The sequence below is a fragment of the Ciconia boyciana genome, chromosome 17 (genome assembly GCF_034638445.1).
Source record: "Ciconia boyciana chromosome 17, ASM3463844v1, whole genome shotgun sequence".
NCBI lineage: Eukaryota > Metazoa > Chordata > Aves > Ciconiiformes > Ciconiidae > Ciconia > Ciconia boyciana.
In genome coordinates, this window is record NC_132950.1 from 4,377,558 (window position 1) to 4,397,764 (window position 20,207).

Consider the following 20,207-nt stretch of genomic DNA (forward strand, 5'->3'; position numbering starts at 1 on the left):
GAGACTGCAGCAGGTATTTTAAACCTTAAGCGTGTTACAGTGTAATACTTACAGCTAGCTCAGTGCTGTGGGAAGGTTTTGCTACTTCCTTCAGAAAGCTGCCTGGGGTTACTCTGGGAGATGACTTCTACCTTTGCTCCATGGCATGGTGACTGCGGGGGAGGCCTGTGGCAGAAGGCAGAGTAGAAAGACCAGAGAAGCGCACACATTTCAGCAGCTTTTTTTTTTTTTAATTTGGAACACTTTCTTCATAAAGGACACACCTTCAATACAGTTAACAAATGGTTACACTTGAATCCTGTAGACAGCAGAATTCTACATCCACAATTGCACAGGACACCAATGGCTTGGTTCACTGGAATGCAGTATTAACTTCCAAACACTCAGTTTGCCTGTATCCAAAGATGGCTCTGGAGTCCGTCTTGACATTAAAAGGCCAATTATTTATCTGCTGTAGACAAACTTCAGTGGACAATAAAGAATTGCTGTCCCCTCCCCCCACCCCTTAGAAAAGGTGACATGGTCAAGCTCAGTTTTGAAAAGTAGTACTGCACTGCTACAAAAGTGGCACAGTAAGAGGTGCCAAAGTAAAGCTGTAAGGAAAGGAGGGCTGTTATTACCTGTTGGGTAACAAGGTTACCAGACATGCTGCAAGAACACTTCTTTTTGTACAGATTAAGACTATACAAGTATAGGAATGCATACAAAACTTGATCTCGTCCCTTTTACAGTCTACATGAACAGAATCCGGTTTTCCCATCCACTCACCCTGCGTATCCTAGCTGACCTGCCAGGTTGGAAGTAGTGCCTGTTAAGAATCTCTTACTAAGCGAGGAGAACCTACCACCCTACTCAAATCAAGCTCCAGCACACCAAGAACTGGAGGGAAGAGCATTTGTTTTCTGATGTTTTATGAGTAATACCACCCTAATCCATCCAGTGAGTATCTCTACAAGAGCTTTTACAGTCTTTTAAATTTGCTCTGCGAATTTGGCACACACGGTTTTGTTTTGTTTTTAAAGGCCCCTTGAAGTTTAAGTTCAGCAGAAGCTTGAGGTACTGCTTCTGAAGCTGTGCTGTCCTTCCCTGGGAGGGACAGCCCCTCTGGGTTAGGAGTACAGCTGTATGTAGTGAGCACATCTCCCACCACTTCTGTGACAGTCAGGTTTCTAATTTAAAAATAAGAAATTTGCACTGGTTGGTGAAAAAGGTCACTCATGCGTCAACTCTAAAATGGTCACAGCTACTACTTAAACAGGCATAAAGGTGTTCGGGTGCATGAAGGAGTAAGGTGGTAATAAGGAAAACCACCATACAGTAATCGTAATACCCTTCCTCTCCAAACCAAAAGGAGGTTCCTTCACTGACTCACACGGTGCCTGGCTTCAAAGCAAGGCAGCCGGTAGTCAGCACCAGCCCTTTCAGGTGAGTTCTCATCTCGGTCCCCTTCGTGCCCTACTGCATCCACCTCCAGCCTCCTCTAACTAGACCAACATGCCATCGCCGTCCACCAAGAAAAATACACAAGCATGCATACGAACACACACACACATGCAAAACTCCATTCTGCAACTGTTACATTTGTCACTGTGTCTATGAAAGATCACAAACTGATTGCCCACTCACCTGTCTTCCCTTACGGCCTGCAGAAAGACATCCTGCAGCCATCATCTGCAATCTGACAACACCACACCTATAGAAAGCCATGTCAACAATTTGTAAAAGTACACTAAGGAAAAGCCACATCAGCCCTGTACTATTTGAAACAACCTAAAATGGTCAGCTACGGCTGCGGTTGTTTAGAGCAGACAGGAAGGTAGGGCTGCTGAGAACGGGCACCGACACATGGACCAGAAAGGATGCTGAAAGGCCATGAACAGCTGCGTTCCTTGCTCTCTTGCACTAGGAGGACAGTCCAGAAACTCAACCAAAAATTCATTTTCTGCATAGGTCTTCAGGTGCGTTTCCTCAAGTGTTCAGCTTGCTGAAGAGATGTATAGGATTTGGTGTAGTTTTGCCATACAACAGGCTTCCTTAAACACTGCTGCACAGGTTAGGTATCAGTAACCAGTTAAGAGTTAGTTTTTGGGAAGGAAGGGAACAGAGGAAAAAGCTTTTCATTCTGCAGCTCCTATTAAAGGCCGATATTTTTTTCTCCAAAGTTTATTCTACAGAATAGGACCCTAACCATTGGAAAACTGAATGCCAAACATCTGGTATTGGATTTATGCATCAGGAGGCAGCTGCTGTCACCTCACAGTTCAGCAAATAGTAAGAAAGGTTAAAACCCCCAAAATCTGGTAATAGCCAATTAATGAAGAACCTAAGCCACATTTCAATTTCACTTTTAAGTGAAATTAAGTGTCATCTGGAAGATGACAACTCTGCCATCTATTTTAGTCCTTACTAAGGTAGGAAAAATGGCTTTTAGGCATCAGGCTTATGAAAGGAATTAATTGCTAGGGTGAATAAAATGCTTTAATTCTTGCAATGAGTGACAAGGAATTGAGCTTGTATGCTTCTTTTTGGCTGTTTTTAAGGCATTCCTCTTCAAAACCACCGGTTCTAACTTTTAGGTTAGTAGCAGGATATACACTGCTAAAAATAGGATTTAAGAACTTAAAATATAGTCATGTGCATTACAGTTTGGAGCATTTTCTGTCACTTCCGGTTTTCTTCATCACCTTCAGATCTATGGTCAAGTACGTCAAGAAAAAACAATATGCAATGGAGGAAAGTCTAAGTTCTAAATTTTGGACAGTAATGATCTGCTCCTTCAGCCCTCTTTCTTTTAATTGAGTTTAAGTAGGGGCCAGTTCAAGAACTCAATTTGCAACACCAGTATTACCAAACACCTGCAACCGTACATGAAACCATTGCTATCCAACTGTGTGCATGAAACTCCAACGGAAGGAGAAAAAAGAGGAGGAATGGTCATGTTACCACCACACATTTATACAACAAGAAACCCAAACCTAGCACCTGATTGATCACAAGAATTTCTTGCCTCTGCTGTCATGTTACATAGTGTAATTTAAATGTATGGTTATAGAAATATGGGACAGTGTAGGAGTCAACTCCAAGCAATACCATGATACCATACTTTAAAGTAAGAGATGCACTGTACCTTTCAAACTTGAACCAGCAGAATAATGCAGCTCCAGCGCATTTGTGCTCTGTGATGGAGAGTGCAATCCCTGTTTCGCATACTCTTATTATACACTGACCCAGAAGAGGTGGGTCAAGCTGACTGCTTCATTCAGCACCTTACCTTGACACTTTCCAGTGAAAGCTAGCAACTTTACACCTGGTGTCACCTGCCAGAGCAAAGCAGACCTGCATAAACCCCATGCCAATGCTCAGACAATGCACAGGATTTATACTAGCTTTTTTTTTTCCCCACACACACACAGAGAATGGATTACAGGTACTGCTCGGCTTCAGCAATGAGAAAGAACCAGCTGTAGTTCCATATTCAAAATTACATTTGTGAAAAGAGATTACAAAACAGTGCATTTCTTGTGCTTTTCCTTAAGTATCAGAATTCAACGGAAAAATTTCAAGGAGCTAAATTCTCAGTACATTTTTCTTTTTTTTTGGATTAGCATTTATCTGTTCAGGAGACACACAGCTCACTCATGTCCACCACGTTTCAGCAGCATTCAGATTCTTCAACACAAAGTCAATGGTAAAAAGAAAAAAAGAAAAAAAGAAAAAAACAAAGTACTGAGTTATGAAATAAGATCAATATCCAGTGTCCTGCTAATAAAGTCATATTTTAATATAAAATATTCATACAGCATACTCTACACCTCATTCTCTCTGCTAGCTGAATACTGTTACTGACTATTCAAACAGAAAAACTTCAACCACTTTGCTCTTCAATGTTTTGGAGGGACAATATGGTTTCCAGCAGCTACTTTGATCACAGTAGTGGGGGGGAAAGGTAAGAGGGAAAGACAGGGGGTAAATGTTCCAAAACTCTATATTAGGTTACGAAGTCGGCTGAAAGAGGGGAAGTTTTTCAGAATGTAAGGACTGATCCCACTCAGTGGAACACGAAACACTGCACTCATTAGTGTTTCCATTAGAAAGTTCTCCTTCCTACACTGCAAGTCACCCTCGTGCTCTCTTCCTGCCCAGTACGAAACCTTTTTCCCTCTAGAAACAAAACTTAGTCATTGCTCCCCTCTGTTGTCTTCTGCTCTTTCGGTTAGAGTTAAATAATAATTAATGTTGCTATAAAGATGAGTTAAAAACCCCAAATGCAGCCTTGGAGCCCGCTCATCAGGGTGTCATGTTTCAGGAAGCTGATTAATGTCCGTCAGTTTTGTGTCATTCAGGATTGCACGGATTCTCTCCAGGGAATCTGCCTGCCGGATCCGCTCCAGCTGCACCTACAGAAAACCAACAGATGCAATGAGCTAGTAAGACGTGCTGGTGCAAGACCATAGACCCATAACCAGAACTGAGCCAACAGGCAATGTTAGCAACCTCTAGTACCTGTGCAAGCAGAAGAGAGATCAAATTATCATTGGCTGAAAAATGCAACGTGTGAAGGAGCACAAGCTTAATTTAGAAACAAGAACGGGGGAAGGAAGACATAAGGCAGTTGTGTTTTCAGAATAAAAAGCCACTTTCTGCGGGGCTCAAGCAAGCCTTCATTGTCACTCTGTGACAAACCAAAATCCTCATTCGATGGTAATTTCTCATGTTACGCAGCGGATCTTGTACTGTGCACGGTGGAGATGGCACAAACCCCTGTTTAAACTGAAAGCACTAACTGCTGAGAAACTAAGGTGTAAGAACTGCTTAGGGGCAGAAAGAAAACACAAAATAGAGAGCTACAACACTCTTACTGAGCTCAGTACTGAAGGCCTACTAAACTGCCTGCAAGTTTTGGAAGAGTCTGCCACACATCTTTCAAGTGGTGTATATGTTTTTGCTTTAAGAACTGCATAAACCAGCACATGCAGTACTTTAAAAAAAAAAAAAGAAAAACAAAAAAACCCCCCAAAACCACAAACTGGATTATGACAAACAAGAAGCAACTTCACTAGCCAGGACAATTCAATAGTCTCCTTTGTTCTACCTACTCCTCCAGAAACAGCCAGAACAAAAGAGGACAGTTCCCTATTGTCCATCCAGCTAAACTCTGTCTAGTAAACAATCTCCTATATTCCTGTTTTAGTTTTCCAAATACACCTGAATGCTTGACTCAAAAAAATTTGTATTTTTAATTCTGCTGAATTTCACCGAGCCAACTGGCCGAGAACTCAAAGGAGACAGTGCTGAAATTCAGTACCTCCTTTGTGAGCAAGATTTCTAGTAAGCTGGAACGTGAGGGGGGTGCAAATTCTAAAAACACGGACACCGAAGGTGAGACCAATCTAGCCTGGCTCCCTGAGGGAACAGTTAGTCCCCCTGCAAACACAAAAGCTGCAGGTCCCTTCACCTCTCTACAGTTAACAGAAAGAAAGAGAGATCAGCTTGACAAACTGGAATTAGCCTTGATGAACACCCCTGCTAAAACTCCTTCCTTCAGCCACCTCTCGGTATCTCATTGCCAACCACAGGTTCCACTTTTTGAAGGAAATACAAGGATAGCAACAGTGACAATAGCAAGGATAAGGCTTTTAGATAGTATAAATAGAAAGCAGTAAATATAACATGATATGAATATATGAAATGGTTCTTCAAACAGTACAAATTTATTACTTTGTCCTCAAATATTTGCACCCTAATGATTTGCTATGAAAAGTAACATACTGGAAAAACACTAGGAGATGGACAATAAAATGCTAGGGTCTAAAGGCGCCATCATTTATGCCTCTCTACAGTTCCTTTTAGTGCAATAGTTGTGTATCTTTGCTGCTGAGAATTGGTTGGAATCAAGTAATCAGAATAAAATCCCCAATAGGCTTTAAATACTAATATTATACTAGGAACACTTGATCAGTTTATTATACTAATAACTTTTAAAATAGTTCATGAATACCAACATAAGAAAATTTACAACTGCTCTGGAGAAGTAAAGAAGCAAAAGTAGCACCTTACAAATTGACTGTACTTCCCTTACCTGAAGCGTCTGAGAAAGCTTTACAAAATCTCTCTGCACTTGCTCACTGACATCTAATTCAGTCTGCAACCGCTGAGCTTTATTCTTCTCTTCAAACACCAGCTGTTCAAGGTTTGCCTGAAGAGAAAGAGATTCTTTATGCTATGCCTAAACTGAATAAAAAAGGAGAAGTTTGTATAAACTGATTAAAGCATGATACTAGAGCAAAGAAGCATGGTTATACTGAGAGTCCTGGCAAGAAATTAAACCAATCACTCTTTCTACACCTCAGTTTTCTTAATTGCAAAACTGGGGGCTAATACCCAGACAGACATCCCCATTAGATTGGTTAAAGCATGAAAAAGCCCCATGACTTTTAACAGCACTATGTCCAAGGATCTCAAAATAAAAAAGCAGATTTCTGAGTTTTAATGGAACACGACCATAGATGAAGGGCAGTAATCTGCTGGTGAAAAGACCTTGCTGTCTAGAGTTTTAGTCAAAAAAGTCGGGGGGGAGCAGGGCTCAAGAGAGAGAAAACAGATCACAATTAATTCATCTGACTGCCAAAGTAAGGCTCCTTCCTACAGCAACAACAAAAATGATATTTATTGAAAAGTATCAAAGCATTGAAACCAAGGTTTGGTTAGTCAGGAAGCCTTCTATATGCAGAAATGTTACTGAAGCCTAACTTTGGAAGACAACCCAAAAGAGATACTCAAGTCAGCAAGAATTCAAATCTACTGCTTTACAAATCCAAGTGCAAAGTGATTGGGATGATGATTTAAACAGCATCCAACGGATACTATTTCACTGCCAGAATCTTATCAACATTCAAAAGCTTCCTTTTTCATTCTCATGTAGTGATACATCTTCTGACCACAGTTTGATCATCAGAGAAAATGCATATATACTTCATACCCAGACATCATAGCTACCTTTGCTGCTGTCTCCTTCTTCAACTGTTCTTCTAGAGTGTTTTTTGTTTCCTGCAGACTCTCCAGCTGCTGCAGGTTTTCCTGCGAAGAACTTTCCAACTATATTGTAATAATAATAATTAAAAAAGTATTAACTAAAATTCCTAACATTTCCATTTCTCACAGTCCTGCCATACAGGAAGTATAGCCCAAGTGTCTTTCCCAGGACTCAGAAATACACCTCAATAATCTCTCCTAGGGACATAGAAAACACCTCAATAACATCTCTTTCTCTCCATTTATTTCTTTTTGGAGCTGGAGAGAAATGGCCAAACCTGACATTTAGGTTATTATTAGGTAGCCTAATGTTAGTTAGGAATTAGTTAACCCAATATTTAGGTTACAGTTTAATAAACAGACAAAACACCTTTTAAGGAACAGAACTATAAACATGTCCCAGTCCTACACTGGCATCAATACAGCTATTCTGTCCTTCAAAGTTCCAGGCATGACCTTCTCTGTTCCCTTTGAAACAGTCACAGAAGCCACACAGGTGCAGTTACAACACAGGTACATTCTTAGTTAATACCAAGAGTTGCAATAGACTGAGAGCGTCCAGTACAGTGTCAGTGCCTTCAGTAAGAAAATTTGTGCAAATGCATAGACTGCTGTTCCTTCTTATAGAAACGAAAGGTTATCTGTGCAAATAAGCCAGCACTCCAGCATCCCACGAGCATGTTGAGATGAAAGAACAATAATGTTATGTGTTTCAGAATTCTCTCCTTAGTTCAGCTCTATTTCCCTCCCAATACTGGGCATGCTAAACATCGTACAAAAATATATCTGAAGTGTTACTGACACCTCAAAGGCAGATGGAAAAAAAGTTAATTTTCTCTGAGGCTGATGTCAAAGTAAGCAACACAGTGTCACTGATAGAACTAGCAGAAAAAAAATCCTATTCTTTTTGTTTGAAAACAAAAACAAAAACTCCACAGTGAAAGGGCTCCTTACCTGTTCCTTTTCCACTTTTATTCTTTCCAGTTCAGCTTTTAAACTGGAAATGGAAGCTGAAAACCAAGAATATTAAAGCTTAAATGCAAGAAAAACACAGGAAACTGGACATATCCTGTTTACTTCTGTTAATATTTAAAGGAGAATTAAGCACATGATACATCAAAGGTACCTCTCAAAGGTAAACAAATAATTGTACTTTTGTTTTCAGCTGCACAGCTTTGTTGTATCTGCTATCAAAAATGGACAGTATTTAACATTCAGATAAGTCTACTTATCACAAAATCAAGTCTTCACTTATCTTACTAATTTCTAATATTCCTAGTTTGAGACTGTTTTACCCCTGCTCACCTATTTCCTCTTTGCAATTCTCTATTTCCAGCTGTAGAGTTTCTTCTATATTTTCTTTCAAATATTGTTCAGCTTGAATCTGTTCTTTTAAGAATAAAATCTCTGCCTTAAGTTTCTCCTCAAGGTGATCTGCTGCTGTCCGCACACTAATTATGTCTTCACGATATTTTAAAATCAGCTCACGGAGCTCCTGAATCAATGATTAGCAAAGATTTGTATTATGATCTTCAGATACACACAGTACTACGTTTATCAGCATACAAGCCAAAGACAAAGTTATACTACCCCAAGGTTTGTCCCACCATACCAGATCTTGCATCCAGCAAGGCATTAAACCAAACCGCACAGTCTGCTTGGCCATAGTAAATGAATAACGTGTAAAGATTCATGTCTCCACAGGCTTATGACCCTCTCCCCCCTGCCCTTCACCCCCCACGATCTTTTAAGCTTGACATGCTTGAGCGTAAGGGAGTGGCCATGAAAAGGATGACAAGGCTTATCATTATTCAAGGCTCAGGATTATTACTGGTCTTAATGACTGACTAAGCTTTATTTATTGAATAAATACCTACATTGGAGCCACGGTGACTGAACACTTGTGTGCCCAGTTGCAAAATACACCTTAAACTAGCTGAACTGGGATAACTGACAACAGAGCAGTTGTCAGGCCATAGTTAACTCATTTTACTGTTATCTATCCATACCCTGAAGCATGCCCATGGCACAGGGGGATCAGACTGCTGATTTTGTACATCACAGACTTACAGGGTTAAAATCCAGATTATTGTGCACTGTGCTATTTGAGTCAGCTTTTTGATAAGATTCTTCCAGCAAGATCTAGTCACACACATTATTTGTATTAATGATTTAAAAATGTTTTACCTCTGCTGCTTCTGGTAGAATGAAATCTTCGGCTTGCTGTAAAGACACATGCAAGCTATGTTTTCCTTGAAGACTTTCATTATCTTTTTGCAGTCTCACCAACTCTTCTGAAACCTGCTCCCTTGACTGTGTCAGGACAGCCTCCAATGTAAAGAAAAGCATAAATTCTCACTCAGGGTCATGCTCAGATCTCTTCATGCCCCATTTACTATCATTGCTTTCAAAGGTCTGGTGAATTGATAGTCTTCGTAAAGAAGGGAAACAAAATGTTTGTGTGGATCAACACAGTTCTCTCCTGCCTGGCGTAAGCACCAGAAATAAAGGCAAGATCAATCTTAACAGCACAGGCAGATAGGAGGAAGCAAGTGATAAATACAGCATTGTTAAGTCCCCCAGTTTTCTTCTGTATTTATCCATTAGCTAGCCGTGCTGATGGAGGGGGGCAGGGAAATCACATGTAGTTTTGAGAACTGGTAGTGATGTTTGTTAAAATCACCTAACTACTCAGCTGTAAGATCAGGTTATTCAAAAACCTTGAACATTCATCCTGAAACTTTCAATGGTAGGCATCTGCCTCCCACTGTCTTTTGAGGAAAACATCAAAACAGCTGATCCCTTGTGAAGAAAAAGGATTAAGAAAACATAGCTTTGCTTGCATTAGAAAAGAAAGAAAATCCAGTGAACTTTTCTGAGAGGAATGATTGCTTTGGTATAGGGAAACAGGGACTTGAACTCTGAAAGAGGCTGCCCTTTGTATTATAGGTGGACAGCATGAAAAGCATATTCAGATCAATACATTTTCTGAATCTCCTGCATCTCCATTAGACATGCTCTCATGCAGAACATCAAACAGAACATTTCTGCAAGCAATGTCCTAATGTCCTACAGACAATCCCAGAGCCTAGAAATGCAATACTGGGATTCAGGAGAACGAATGCTCTTAGTCCCCACAATGCTGTGCAAGGAAAAAAAGAAGCAACTTGATTCTAACATACAAGGGAATGAATTGCTCCAAGGAAGTTAGACTTTGTTCTGCCCTAGAAAATGAGGTCCTATTCCTGTTCTCTGGCTTAATTCCTAAAAGATGCTCAAAATAGTTTTTTAAAAAAAAAGTAAGTTCCCATACATATCTCTTCCTGGGTGTTAGGACTGATATTTTAAGTCTGACCTGTAAAAACATTGAGCGTTCATCTCTAAAACTCAAGAAAATACTCACTAGCGATGGTACTTGTGATGAATCCTAAAAAATTGCCTTGAGAAAAATCTATTCTGTCTTCAGATATGAGGTGAAATAAAGATACTAAATGGGCATGGAATGTACATAATGAATAAGGGGGGAAAAAAGTTGACTAGTGATCTCCATATTAATCAATACGACCTGTTACGGGTCCAGCACTTGCTATCAGAGCTCATTCGGTCAGTAGCTTTACACGTTAAGATGCACAGCTCTCTCTAGCCAAGCTTGGCTGGGCAGCAAGACAAAGCCTTTGACAAACACATTGAGCTCCAAAGGTTAGACAAGCAGTGCTGTTCAAATGATCTCTGGGCTTAAGCTGTCTTACCATTTGCTCCTGGACACTCCTCTTTGCTTGCAAAAATGCCTGCTGCAGTTCACTGAGGAAGTTCTCCGACTTTTGACATTTAGCCATGAGCAAAGAGATCTTAAAAAAAGAAAACCCACACAAAGATATAAAGCATGAAACAGATTTTGAAGAAGAAATAACCACTGAAGTTCTCTTGCCTGTTATCATTACTAACATATACTTTGAAATTTCAAACTAATCCACTAAAGTTTATTTTGTTAATTCCTTACTCACTCAGTAAAGCAGTAATGCAGCTCAAGTCAGTAAGAAGAGATGCTGTGCTTCTATACCAATACCATAGTTATATTCTGTTTACCAAACTCTAAACAACAAATACACAGTTAATTCTAATCAAACTTGAATGTAAGCCAGTTCAGAGAAACTGAAGGGAAACTGCAGAGCTACTACCTAAGTTCTCAGCATTTTCTTTAAGGTAAAGTGTTTTGTTTTTTTTCTACCTTTCTCTGAAAGCATAGATCTTCAAAAACTTTACAATTAAGTTATTCTACACCACCACATGCTTAACAGTTAGATTAAGCATTAATTAGGAGCACCCTGGTCCAGCCAAAAGAAAGAATGTATAAACATATTCCTGTCATCTAAGACAGACTTTGTCTAATGACTACCGTTTCTTTAGTAAGAAAAAAATACTGTGTGGGATGGAAGAGAGAAAGTCTTCCAGCTCAAGTGAAGTAAATTCAATGTCTTGTACACAGCATTTACCTCATATTGTAATCTTTAACAGGCCAAAGATGATGACTTGGGTTGGTTTTTTTTTTAAAGCTATGACTACCACACATCCTATTTGGCTCTGTTGTTCCAGGAGAGTTATGTACACAGACTGAAAAATCTTTTTAGCAGGCTGTTGTTTTAAAGAAGTCTAGTGCATATTTTGGACCAACTACTGTTACTGCCTGCTCAGATACTCATTAACTGTATGTCTTCACCACAAGTCCATTAACTGGGTGTCAAGTATTGATGAGAGCAAGTGGTACGAATAGTACCACTCTTCTACTGACAAGGACAGTGACCAAGAACACAGGGCTACTTTTGCATGTTTGGGCGTGAAGTGACCTCATACACAGGTCACTTCGAAATTCAAACACTACTCAAATTCCAATTATCACCTCTGTAATGGATTTCAAGATTAGAGATGAAACTTTAGGGCCAAAATTGGATAACATGATACTAGAGACATGTCAGACTTATCTAGAAACTGTGGCAGGCTCAGGTGGAGCATAACTAATCCTAGAAATTCTCATTTTTGTTGCCTCTACAGCAGGTAGTCCACCCATATCTAACGGAAGAGTTCCTATTGCATACTTTTGACTAACAGTTCATGATTCATACCATCTTGATTACAAAACGCTCGTACCTGATTAGAGGAGTCCTCAGCACTTTGTTTCATGTAATCCTCCAATTCCTGTTTATCTTTCATTGTCTTTTCCAGTTGGTCATTAGCCTGCCTCAGCATCACCTGCAGCTTTTTCACCTGTGTTGTTACAAGAAAACACTTTAATTTTCCGTTCTTTAGGGGAGTATTTATTTCCTGGACACAAATGTAACCCACCTCATCACACCCCCCAACCACAAAACAAAACCCCTCAAAACCCTATGCAACCCGTAAGTTCCTTTGTTGTTCTTCTGAAACACCCTGCATCACAGGTTACACCTATAAGGAAACACTGGACATCAAACTGCACTGGACTGTTGCCATGTAATGACTTCAATCACTTATTTCAAAACAGAATGTGACTCATGCCTTCTGTACCCATCTGAAAATTGTTCTTTGGTATATGGCAGGAAACAAACATCCTCCACTACTTTACAGTCATTTTATGCTGCTAGGATGAGGTCCTCCAATTTTCCCTTTGCTGTTAACAATTCTTGCAGTATCAAAGATAATAGAATTTAATGCATGAAAAGCATTTTGGAATATAAATTATGAAAGATACTGACTTCAGCATGAGCACAACACTTTTTATAGAACAGTGCCTTTACTGCATGGTCTTATAGCACCGGATAAAGTGGTTCTCCAAGGTGAATCCTTAAGAAACAGGTACACATGGTATCATGACCATGTAACAGTAACAAATCAGGTTATGTCAATAAAATGCCAGAAGTTATCCAGATTTTAAGTATGCTGACATTGTTGAATTAAAACCAGTGAGTGAAACAGCAGATGGTTCACTGTTGCAACCTTAGTAGTATGAACAACTGCAAAAGTCTTGCTCAAGCTTGAAGAGAAATCCCACCTGGTCTCTTGTCTCAGCCTCCTGAATCTGGATACCTTGCAACTGCTTCTCATAATTCGAGCACATATCACAGCGTCTACCCAGCTTGTTCCCTGCATTCTGCACCTGGAGAACACAGAGTTATCACCTGCCATAAAGGCCAAAAAATTCTTCAAGGAATGCAGGAGTGCTACACACTCTCAGGTGTGTTGTGTGATCACAAAATATTACAAATAAAAGACAGTGGCAGAATCACATAATGGCAAGATTAAGTTGCTCTAAAAGTAAAGGATAATGTATATCAGCTGCAGGATATCAGCTTTTCCTAGCATGAGTCCCACTTTTAGCACAAAAGCAATAAGCCATGACATGCAAAAGTTCATCAAGTCATTCAGTGTGTCCTTTTGAAATATATTACTTACCTGTATAGAAACAGACATCTCAGAGAAAAGCTTTCAACAGGCCATAGCATTTTTCCATGCAATTATTTTATATTACAAATCAAATTATAAACACAATACTAAGGTATTTGTGTTTTTTGTTTTGAGTTTGTGTCTGTGTGTGTTTGGGGTTTTGTTGGTTTTTGGTTTTTTTCTTTGTTTGGTTAGTTTTTTTAAATCAACACAAACCAATTAAAAAGCAAGTCAGTTCATCAAGTCAGGTCTTCCTTAAATCTTTTGCCTCCTGTAACTGAACTCTGAATATTTTTCAATGGCACACACTAATTTTGTTCTACAACAGTCATCAAGCTTTATTTTTAATACCCTCCTCCAGTATTGCTTAGTATCAGAGACTGAAGAATCAGATAAAAGAAGAATTGGGAAAGAATAAAGTAGAAGACAGTCAGATTAAAAAAAAAAAAAAAAAGAAGAGAAGAAAAAAAAGAAAAAAGAAACCACACCAAACAGGAGCAAGGTGTGTGGGGGGGAAGTGTTGGGGTGTGAAGCAGGGAGACAAAGAGTAAATCAGCTGCCATTTTGAAATTGTAATGGTTTTGGCCAAGGGGACAAATGGAATTTTTATCAAAGCTCCAGCTACAAGTCAGGTTTCAGCTGAAATCGTATTTGTATTTGCTGCTCCATGTCTCACCCACATAGAGTGGCATTCACATACTCTGCCTGCACTCCTGCCTCCAGAAACATGTGGGAAGCAGTGCATTTCTTTTCTGAATTCTAAGAAAGGGTTGGAGTAAAATGTCATCCAAATGTCAACAGGACAAGGAACTACTCAAGAGTAAAGGATTTAACTCAGCTCTGAGATCACGGTGCCAGATATTCTCCAGATATTACAATTAGTAGCAACACAAAAAATAGCAACTGTACAATAGGTTTGGAGAGACCTCTTAAGTAATGATTTGCAGATACATTGAATTCTAACAAGTTGAGGAAATAAAATATCACCAGTTCTTCATCTCATCTGGCCTTTGCTTGGCCTCTTCTCTTTCGCTGCATTCTTAAAATGCCTTTTTCTTTTTACCCCCATCTTGTCTTCCTTTTCACCCATTATGGATTGTTATTTCCCCCCACACACCCCTTTTCTTCTCCCTAACATGTTGCTCTTTGGCCTCTCTTCTTCTGAATGAGTAACCACAAGAGCCCCACAATACTTCTCTTTTCAGCAATAAACCAAATACAAGCTGTGAACTGGCATAATATAAAACTGATGAAAAACTGACAGGCAGAATACCCAGAAGCAACAATTTCCTTGGTCACCCATACTGAAACTGGCACAGTGTTAAGTCTAATCTGCTGCTTGTCGCTCTCTGAAATTGGTTTCTGATTATGCAAGTCCCCAACAATTTTCTGAAGCTTCCTTTGTGGTAGCTTTGTTTGTTATGCATATCTTGGCTGCTCGTTTCTAAACTGCACTCCATGCACAATCCTCAGTAAAACTCCTTGGCGTACAAAACAGCACTGTTAGCCTTGCTCCTTTTGTTAATCTTTACACTTTCCTAGTCACCCCCGGATGCACTATAATGTCCTTTCCTTAGCTTCCCATTTTCTCCTCTTCTTTGAGTTCTCTCATCTTTTTTCACCCCCTCACATATTTGCAAGATCAACAGCTACCTCTGCCAGACCCTTCCTTAAGTGCAAAAATATCCTGAATTTAGTAAAGCTGACTTTCCCCACAAACAGAGTCAGCCAATACGGTTTACAGATGTGCTTTACCTACAGAAGTATTCCAAGAGAGAGAAGTGAATAGCTACATAAGATACTACGTATTTCCTTCCATACCTAACTCCATATAAAGCAAATTAGGAAGAGCTTTCACCTAGCAGACAGTCCACAATGCACAGAGGCAGCCTGTCACACAGGCAGCGGTCACAGCAGATGCATGCAGTGAGTACTCACCTCCTTCTGCAGTAGGTTCCACTCTGTTTCGCTAACCAAGCGGTAACCACTGGGAGATACATAAGCGCTTTCTACCCCTTGTGTAACACTGGAAAGAAGCGAAGCAGTCTCTTCTTGCTCTGGTGTCATTGCTTTGATTGCTTTTTCCTGATCTTTGGTTAACATGAACCCACTTGGCATTTGCAGAGACCCAAGGGAACCCGTATCAAAGTTCTCAGACACTGAATCTGCTCCAACAAGTGGTCCAAAATCTGACTCATCCAGGTTCCCAGCAGATTTTGCTTTGTTGTTGTATCCTAAAGCTTTGGACTGTAAAGATCCAGATGTCCCCAGACTGTCTGTTGACTGGGCTCTCCGTAGTCCATCTTTAAACATATCATTATCCGATTTATTGAAAGATTCGCCAGAAGAAAGAAGCAAGTCTGCATCCAACGAATGGACTGAGCCATGGGTGCTATTTACATGCACCTGGAATTGAAAGACAAGGAAGAAAAAATTATATACTCCATTCTAAAAGCATGGTACAAGAGGAATGCTGGACACTATCAGACATGGTGAAAGCAAGTTTAAATTGGCTTTGGCAAGAACATCTGATCACTAAACTTAAGATGGCAGAGAAAAGGATAGAGAACTGAAAAGTACCAGCTAGAATTAAAAAACAAAACAAACAAACAAGAAAAAAAAAACCAACCCTCTTCTGTTAAGAGCCTGCTTTTGTAAGAATCTGTCTTCCTGCCAGACAAGCAAGGACACAGTCACCTTACATCTTCCAATATTTGAAACAAAGCGCTTCTTCCACTAAAGAGATATACTTGCAGTATCACTTCTAGAACTATAATCTACACAACAGAAGGCAAATATTCCACTTTCACAAGTAAATTCAGACGTCCTTCATAAAACAAAAAACTTTACATTAACATAAAAATAAGTGGAGAATGATATACTTAAAATCTACTCTATACTGACAAGTGAATATTCTTCTATTTCTTTCTTCTGCTTTGAGTGTCTGAAAAATTATTGTAAGAGAAAGAAATATTTTCTTTAAAAGATTATTTGTACGTAAAATAAAATGAAAAGGGAAAAGGCTGGGCTTAAACAGAAAGGCATCCTGGGGAATACCAATACCAAAAGCCACACTGACTGTCCTGTGACGTGTATAAGCACATTAAGTGTCTTGATCTATTTTTATTTATTTGTAGCACTGAAAAGAAAGCAGTAATGCTTTATTTAAAAAGCATATGACTGCTTTCAAAATACCTTCCAATATATTATGCACTTCTGCTTTGCCATTAGACATGTAAAGAAAATAACACTGGAAATTATTATTTTTCTCAAGAGGCTTGTTTTCAAAATAGGTCCGGCAGAGACTAGCAGGTGGCTGGTACTTCAATATAGGTGTTTATAACTTATAACAATATATCATATATTACTGGTTTTATGACTGTTGTAAATGCCTTGTTTTAAGCATTTTTAGCCATAATATTTATATTACTTTAATATGTATATATATGAGTTTAAGTTCATAACAAAAAGTCAAGAGAATACGGACTTATATAAAACTGCATCTTCAGACAACTACCGTTTGGTGATACAGTTAACAAATAACTTGTTTGTATTGCAAACTGCTCAACAGAGAAGAGCTCAGAAGTCAAATTATTACAAGTTATGAGACGTGACTGAGAATACAATACATTACCACTTCTAAAACACATTCTGTACAGCTGAAAAAGGTCATAAATAGCAACAAAACATAAATCCATACGCAAAAAAACAAAACCACTCTGGAAACTATACCCTTACTCAAAATGTAAAATTCTCCATCACATATAATTCCTAGAATTAAATAAATGTTGTGATTAAGGGACTAAAAGAGTATCCCAGGAACTGAGATTAAAGAACACATCAGAAGACAAAACTTTTCTTCACCATCAATAGGTCTCATTTCATATCTGGATACAGAAGTGTTATTATACAACACAGCATTTGAAATAGAAGAAGTTGTATCCTTACTGTAGGATAAAGGGTAGAACTAGATCTCAGCTACATTTAGATGTTACAATTCTGAACATCCCTTCTGCATTCTGAACTGTTACAAATCATTGACAATAATAAAGGGCAGACTCTAGAAGTATATACTTTTTTTCCCCTTCAAAAAGGATAAATAAAACAGGCAAAATACTGGTTGACACTGCAAACTCCCAAGTCTCTTGAAGCTTACATAAGCTTCTATAGCACAAAACTTGGTTTGTTTTTATTAATTTGTCCCTGTTTTGACCTACAAAACCAAAATGGAACCTGTCAGATGATCAGATAAACAAGCAAAATGCAGTGGGAAAGGATAAGTAATTGCCCACTTTGATATTGTTTCCAAGTTACAACCTGTGTGCTCATTGGACTCCTTTCTTCACAGGTGAAAAGCTTAGGCAAATTTCAAATACAATTTCAGCTTGTCCCAGTGTCTGACTATCTACAACACCCAAAAGGCTTGCTAACTAATGACATCCAGCAGCACCTGGTGCTGAGCCCCAGCTACTGGCTTGGCTAAAAAAAAAAGTTTATTTTTGGTTGCTGAACAGATGTGGCCAAAAACCTCTACTTGCACAGTTGGATACAGCTTAATACATACAGACACACACATCATGCTATTTTGCACATGCTAAGCAACTGGCTAACTTCATAATCAGTGATCTCAGACTTGTCTAACCAGTTTAAGTTCAGTCCAGAATTCAACGAGTATGTTAGCAAAGTAGCTACAATACACTTTCTGAATGTTCAGATACAATTGGTTTAATTCTGAACATTTAGGTGTGTTAGAATGTGGTTATAAATCCCAAGAGAATTTAACACCAGTTAACATCCAGAATGCAAAAGGTAAATTACAGTTTTTAACAGCACCTCTCAGGATTGTAAAGTATTGTCTTCCAGTCTTTATTAGAATTTATATATTCAAGAGCAACTCCAAAGATTTTTCATTGCTTAATAATTATAAGCTACAGAGAATAAAGGGCACTAAGTCTGCATTTGTATTTGTAATCAACATCCTGAGGAATGCACAAGTGCCCAGAGTTGCTTTGAACTATCCAATTGTTTTACCTCTTCATTAGAGAGCTGGGTAAGGGTTTCCTCATGGGCTAGAGAACATGAAGCTTTCGTTTCATCATCTGAATCTTTTTGCTTCTGCTCTTTTCTCTTGCTAAGCCTTTGCTGATCATCTTCTTCCTAGAAATCAGTGGTCGACAGAGAATACATATAAGCGTGATTCAATTTTGCCGTAGTAGTCATGACATTAGCTTTCATGATAAACAAAGCTATAAAGAAGGCACTGCAAAAGATTATTTTGGTTAAAAATCCAGTATTTATCACATAAGCATTCTTCTGGTTAAAAATCTAGTGTTCGTTTCACAAGGCACCCAAACTGACTTAATAGAGAACTTACTTTTCAAGTTTAGCGGCCAATTCATGTTCTAAAATAATTTTATTCAAAGAACATATTACCTAGTTAAAAATTCTTATTATAGGGATTACCAAATAAGTAACAAAAATAGCTGTTACACTGGCTATTGTATAGAACCTGATAATATATTTGCATCACTAATGGGCCCATTAACAGCCATTATACAACCATTAACACTAAAACAAAATGTGAAAACAAGAAGTGCCTTGATCACTCTAAACAATGGAATGTAACGTGTGGAAAAATAATCAAAAGAAGACATCACAGAATACTAAGTCTTAAAGCAGATACACCATCACTTGCATAAGCTAATTTAAAATGAAGCTCTTAATTGATGCCTGAGCTAGGTATTGTATTGGAAAAACCTAGAAAGAAGTGAAACTTGCTATCCTAACATCCTTAACCAGATGTTGTGTGTCAGATGACTGTTTCTTCCTCCAGGATCAACTTCTGCATATTATTACCTTTTCATTTAACAATATTGGCAACATTACTTTTTAAGTTATTATATACATCAATATTAAAATATTCGCACAAATGGAGAGTTTGTTATAACTGTTGGCTGTCAGTCAAACAGAGAATTTCTATTAAAACTGTCAGCTATCATTTTTTGAAATATTAACACAGTTAAATAACTTGTCTCCAACATGTGATTTCCATACCTGTTATACCACAGTAAATCTACAGTATTAAAAAAAAAAAAAAAAAAGGAAAGCAGCAAGTAACCTGATCCTTTTTTTTCAGTTCTTCAACTTGTCGGAGCTGCTCAGAGGTCAGAACAATTTCCATACGTTGCATGTCCCTCATCAGCAAACGCTGAGACTCCAAGAACTGGTCATTGGCTTTTTGCCACGTGTGTTTCAACTGGTTGTGCTGTTGCCGCTCTTGCTCTAAGAGATGGCAGACTATTCAAAAATAGAAAGACTCGTTCTCAATCAGAATTTTTTTAACCTCTTTTCCAGAGAGACACATTTTCACAAATAAAAGTAATTATTGTTCTAATCAAAAACAGTCAGGCTTTGTTCAACAACTACAATGAAACAAGACATTTCGTAATTCCCAAACTTGGCTTGTGATTAGGCATGTATTACTGACAGTTTAAGATTTCCCAATCAGAAAACTAATGCCTTAACTTCATTCATGAATTCTATACACTTTATTTTTTTAGCGTTGGTCTCAAAAGGCTGTCTTCTATGTCCCTACTTATTTCAACAGACGGTTCCATTTTTCATTCCTCTAAAGTGATTCTGTGCTGTATTGGTATGCATGTACATTTATACATCCATTCCATCACCAGGCATTCAGAATTGACATACCTCAGGGAGACATATGAATACATTATGGAAATAATGCTCATAATTGTATA

The 20,207-nt window shown here is 38.6% G+C and overlaps 1 protein-coding gene across 1 annotated transcript in view; it reads right to left on the reverse strand.

Moving 5' to 3' along the window:
- Positions 1-216: 216 nt before the first annotated feature.
- RABEP1 (rabaptin, RAB GTPase binding effector protein 1) overlaps positions 217-20,207 on the reverse strand; it is a 53,238-nt gene continuing 33,247 nt past the window's right edge. The window contains exons 7-18 of the mRNA XM_072881830.1: positions 19,568-19,746; positions 18,481-18,606; positions 15,388-15,855; positions 13,058-13,162; positions 12,178-12,294; positions 10,782-10,880; positions 9,220-9,360; positions 8,338-8,527; positions 7,987-8,042; positions 6,997-7,095; positions 6,080-6,196; positions 217-4,397 (exon numbers count right to left, since the gene is read on the reverse strand). Of these exons, the coding sequence (XP_072737931.1) occupies positions 4,296-4,397; positions 6,080-6,196; positions 6,997-7,095; positions 7,987-8,042; positions 8,338-8,527; positions 9,220-9,360; positions 10,782-10,880; positions 12,178-12,294; positions 13,058-13,162; positions 15,388-15,855; positions 18,481-18,606; positions 19,568-19,746 (1,799 nt within the window). The 3' untranslated portion in view covers positions 217-4,295. The remainder of the gene's footprint in view (positions 4,398-6,079; positions 6,197-6,996; positions 7,096-7,986; positions 8,043-8,337; positions 8,528-9,219; positions 9,361-10,781; positions 10,881-12,177; positions 12,295-13,057; positions 13,163-15,387; positions 15,856-18,480; positions 18,607-19,567; positions 19,747-20,207) is intronic.